The sequence below is a fragment of the Rhagoletis pomonella genome, unplaced genomic scaffold, assembly GCF_013731165.1.
Source record: "Rhagoletis pomonella isolate Grant_MI unplaced genomic scaffold, Rhpom_1.0 Rhpom_scaffold_00005, whole genome shotgun sequence".
Classification (NCBI taxonomy): domain Eukaryota; kingdom Metazoa; phylum Arthropoda; class Insecta; order Diptera; family Tephritidae; genus Rhagoletis; species Rhagoletis pomonella.
The window spans coordinates 49,506,599-49,511,254 of record NW_023458559.1 but is presented as its reverse complement, the minus strand read 5'-3'; the positions used below and the strand labels follow the sequence as shown (position 1 = coordinate 49,511,254).

At 45.1% G+C, this 4,656-nt stretch overlaps 2 protein-coding genes across 2 annotated transcripts; both read right to left on the bottom strand.

Annotated features, from left to right (window-relative positions):
- Nucleotides 1-145: 145 nt before the first annotated feature.
- LOC118740132 lies at nucleotides 146-1,474 on the bottom strand. Its single transcript, XM_036471626.1, has one exon. The coding sequence runs from the start codon at nucleotides 1,472-1,474 to the stop codon at nucleotides 146-148; it is 1,329 nt and encodes a 442-aa protein (XP_036327519.1).
- Nucleotides 1,475-2,434: 960 nt separating this feature from the next.
- Nucleotides 2,435-3,499, bottom strand: LOC118740131. The gene has a single exon (XM_036471625.1). The coding sequence runs from the start codon at nucleotides 3,497-3,499 to the stop codon at nucleotides 2,435-2,437; it is 1,065 nt and encodes a 354-aa protein (XP_036327518.1).
- Between the last annotated feature and the right edge of the window lie 1,157 nt (nucleotides 3,500-4,656).

The following is a 4,656-nucleotide window of genomic DNA, read 5'->3' as shown; positions in this document are numbered from 1 at the left end:
CAAATTACAAATTTTATTAAGAGGTCGAAATATGAACACGTTCGCTGTCGCTGAGATCTGTATGAAAAGAGCGAGAAAAAAAAAGGAAAAGAAAAAGCAATAAAGCGATTGACATATGGCATTGGAACATTAGTGCATGGTTATATCAACGCAGAGTTGCATTCCTCCGTAACATTCCGCCCACCTCGTCCACTTGCTGCGACGAAATTTCAGAGGAATGGCCGCCCACCATATGCGTCCCTTCATCTTCAATTGGGAGTACAATCAACTTCGAAATAGCACGTTTTAAAACAGACGACGCTGTGCGTATAGTTGCTACTCGAACGACACCATCGTCGCCTGGATGAACTTCAATTATGCGTCCAAGCGGCCAATGAGTAGGAGGAGCACGCTCATCGCGTAACAGCACCAAATTGCCAACCTTCAGATTGTCTTTGCGTTGAAACCATTTATGCCTGACTTGTAGTTCTCGTAAATATTCATAACTCCATCGCTTCCAAAAATCTTGCTGCATTTTTTGAACTTGTTTCCACCTTTTGAGTCTGCTTGTATCAACTTCGAGTAGGCTAGGTTCGGGTGTAGCTAAAATGGGCCCGCCCACCAAAACGTGCCCAGGGGTGAGTGCCGATAGGTCGTTCGGATCATCAGTCAAAGCACACAGCGGCCTTGAGTTAAGCACCGCTTCGATTTGCTTTAGCACCGTGTAGAATTCTTCGAACGTCAGCGTTGCGCTACCTATTGTGCGTTTTAAATGATGTTTTGTGCTTTTGATGCCGGCCTCCCATATACCTCCAAAATTCGGAGACCCTGCAGGTATAAAGTGCCACGAAACACCTCGAGTACTCATAGCACTAGCTGCTGTTTCAAGTTGCTTTCGCAATGCAGCGTGGTGTTCTCTTAACTCTGCATTCGCACCAACGAAAGTCGTAGCACAATCACTATATATGTCAGAGCTATATCCACGCAGAGAAAAAAATCGGCGTAGCGCAGCGAGAAACGTTTCAGTACTCATGTCGCTAACGAGTTCCAAATGAACGGCTCGCGTACTACAGCAAACAAAGAGAGCTACGTAGCCTTTGTAGCTGTGGTGACCTCTGCCTTTCGTAGTACGAATAGAATAAGGACCGCCGTAGTCCAACCCACAGTGACTGAAGGCTCTTGAAATATTGCAGCGCGGCGCAGGAAGGCTACCCATAATTTGCGTTGCATCAGTGCTACGATGTCTAATACAACGAACACAGCTGTGGATATAACGCTTGACAGCCGAACGAGAGTCGATAATCCAGTATCGTCGTCTTAAAAAATTAAGTGTTGATTGAACTCCTCCATGCATGGTACACTCATGGGCTTGAGCTATTAACAATGTGCACAAGGCGTTGTCCTTTGGCAATATGACGGGAAAACGTTCGTATATTGGTATGGTCGCATTTTTAAGGCGCCCATTGAGTCTTATAAGTCCGTCTTCGTCTATCATCGGGTTAAGCTTAAGTAGCTTGCTCCTACGACTTAATGGCTTACTGCAACGAAGACACGCAACTTCATTAGTAAAGTGAATAGTTTGAACATACCTGATCCAAAACTGTAGTGCCTCAGCTCTTTCTGCTGCCGTACACCACGATGTCCGATCATGAGGTTGTTTTAGGCGTGCCGCAATGAATCGACGACACCAAGGTGTCACTGCCAGCAGAGTGTTGATTTTCGAATATTTTTCTAGTAAATGCGTAGCTAGCGAATATGTCTGTTGCGGTTCGGTTGTTGCTAGTGATGTTATGACTTCAAGATTCGAAGATGCAGTGATGACATTCTGCTGTGGCCACTTATCTTCGCCATGATGCAGCCAATCGGGCCCGTTCCACCACATTGCTAAATTGGCAAGTTGCGATGGAAATACTCCGCGTGATGCAATGTCTGCCGGATTAGCCTTAGTTGGGACGTATCTCCATGAGTCAATGGGTATCAGTTCCTGAATTTGAGAAATTCGATTGCTGACGTATTGCTTGTACTGACCCGGCCGCGAACGAATCCAACTGAGAGTTGTTTTTGAGTCTGACCAACAGTAAATTTTACTGAGTGGAAGTTGCATAGTTTCAATGAGTTTAGCCGCAAGCTTCGATGCCAAAAGAGCCCCATTCAACTCCAAGCAGGGCACAGTAATTTTTTTTATTGGAGCAACCTTCGTTTTAGCTGTGAGAATGGTCACCCTACATACACTGTCTGTTGTTTCCACGCGAAGATATGCAACAGCGGCATACGCTAAAGTTGATGCGTCATAGAAAACATGCAGTTGAAAGTTGTCAACTGCCGGTGTAACGCCTATCCACCTGGGAACCCGGAGATTTTGAACTTTATGAAGCTCTTCCCGAAATCGTCGCCATTCATCCTGCATCGGGTTTGGAAGCGGATCATCCCAATTGCAGCCTGAAATCCAAAGCTGCTAACAAAGCGACTTGCCGGTTATGACAATTGGTGCTAAAAAACCTGGGGGATCGTATATTTTTGCCACATCGGAAAGTTGTTGGCGTTTGGTAATGAATTCAGACACAGGTGTAATATTGACTTTGTATGTCAGGCTATCAGTGTCACAGAGCCAATAGATTCCAAGCGCCTTAGTCTCCCGATCCAAATTTAAGTTGCAGCAGGTATCTGGTTGTATGTCGTCGGAGGAGAGATGTTGCATAAACTCGTTGGAATTCGAGCTCCATTTGCGAAGGTTGAAGCACCCACGATGCAGTAACTGTCGTAATTTAGATTGATTGTCGATAGCTTCTTCGACTGTGTCACCGCCATGGAGGCAATCATCCACATAAAAAGATTCCTTAAGAATTTTGGACGCTGTTGGAAAATCTGTTTCCTCGTCTTCGGCTAGGGTGTTCAGAACTTTAATTGTTATATACGGAGAGCATGCTAACCCATAGGTCACTGTGAGGAGTCGATAAGCGGTCGGCTGTTCATCTCCGCCTCTCCATATAATGCGTTGCATATCGGTATCCCGCCGATCGACTCGTATTTGTCGAAAGCACTTCTCAATATCCGCCATGAATCCAACCCGATGCATTCTCCACTTTAATATGATTGTACTTAAGTCATTTTGCAGCTTAGGTCCAACATGAAGGCAATCATTGAAAGATAAACCACTTTTGTATTTTCTAGACCCATTGAATACAGTTCTTAACCTCGTAGTCGAGCTTCCTTCTTTGTATACACCATGGTGGGGAATGTAACATGCATACCATGGCTCCTTATCTTCGCATATCTGCTCCATGTGGCCAAGAGCGATATATTCGTCCATGAACTCATTGTATAACTCGTTCATCTTTGCATCGCGTTGAAGACGATGTTGCTGGCAAGCATATAGTTTGAATGCGTCGCATTTGGAGTCAGATAGTGCGGATAAGTCGGAGTCCTCTTTAAATGGGTACCGAATGTGATACCGACCGACGTGGTCCCTGCGTACCGTTCGTTTAAAAAACTCCTCACAATAAATCTCATTCTCTGTCATCTTGGATGGAGATGTGTATTTTGGGCAGTGGAGTCCCCGCACTTGGAATGCTTGAGTTCGTTGCGCAGTAGAGCGCCATAGATATCTGCTCCGATGATGATGTCGATTGACCCTGGCTCGTAAAACTTCGGGTCTGCTAAGCTGAGACCAAGAAAGTCACTTTACGGAGTTGGGTCAATTCTATTCGATGGCATATTCTGTCCTACACGAGAAAGCACGAGAGCAGAGCACTCCATGCTGAAATTAGGTTCGATGAGGGAACACACTGTGAACTTAACCAAACTCTTCGATTCACCCACAGTACTCCCGCCTACTCCAGAGATTGTAACCGAAAGGCGGTTCTTGCGTAGATGCAAGCGCTGAACGGCAAACTCGCTTATAAAAGATGTTTGCGAGCCATTGTCCAAAAGGGCTCGAAGTTTCATAAAATGCCCGGAAGAGGACCGCACACCAATTCGCGCTGTTGCTAATAGAGCTGGCGCAAGTGTTGCTGTTGTTGCGTCGATGGGTTTTTGCTGAGCCATGCTGGTGGTGCATGTAAGGCGTAGACTAGTAGTGCTGGACAAAGATGATAAACTGTCGTGAAGAATTGTATGGTGTTTCTGCATACACTTTTGGCATGCGTATGTCGAGGCACAATCACTTGCTGTGTGGCGTGCCTTAAGACAGTTTCGGCAAAGCTTAAAGTTTGTAACCACATCAAGTTTTGCACTTGGCGTTTTTCTGCGGCGTTTATTGTCGTATCGCTTTTGCAATATATCCCAAGCAATTTGGAAATTATCTTCCATTACATTTAAATTTCGAAGCATAGCTTCAGCTTCACCTTGCAAGCTACTTTTGAGAGAATGCATCCATTGCCGATTCGATTGCCGTATATCGCTCCTCTGACAGTGTCTTTTTAACCGCGGCCTCATCAGTTGAAGCGTCCATTGAAGAAATATCATCGCGAAGTGCGTTATATTTTTTCCAGTAATCTACGAGCAAATTTCTTCTGGCGATGAGGAATCCCTTGGTTTTCTTCTGCTTCCCAGCCTTACGAGAATTCGCCGAGAAATTGAAGATCAGTTTGGCGATGGCCTCTTCTTTCGACAACGGCATGTTCATGTGGTTGTCGCGATATAATGAGGTTATAAAAACAATCTTATTAAATCAACCAA

What these genes read in the sequence shown, in the direction of transcription:
- LOC118740132 (XM_036471626.1), bottom strand. Translation starts at nt 1,474, where the DNA reads ATGATAGACGAAGACGGACTTATAAGACTCAATGGGCGCCTTAAAAAT.
- LOC118740131 (XM_036471625.1), bottom strand. Translation starts at nt 3,499, where the DNA reads ATGACAGAGAATGAGATTTATTGTGAGGAGTTTTTTAAACGAACGGTA.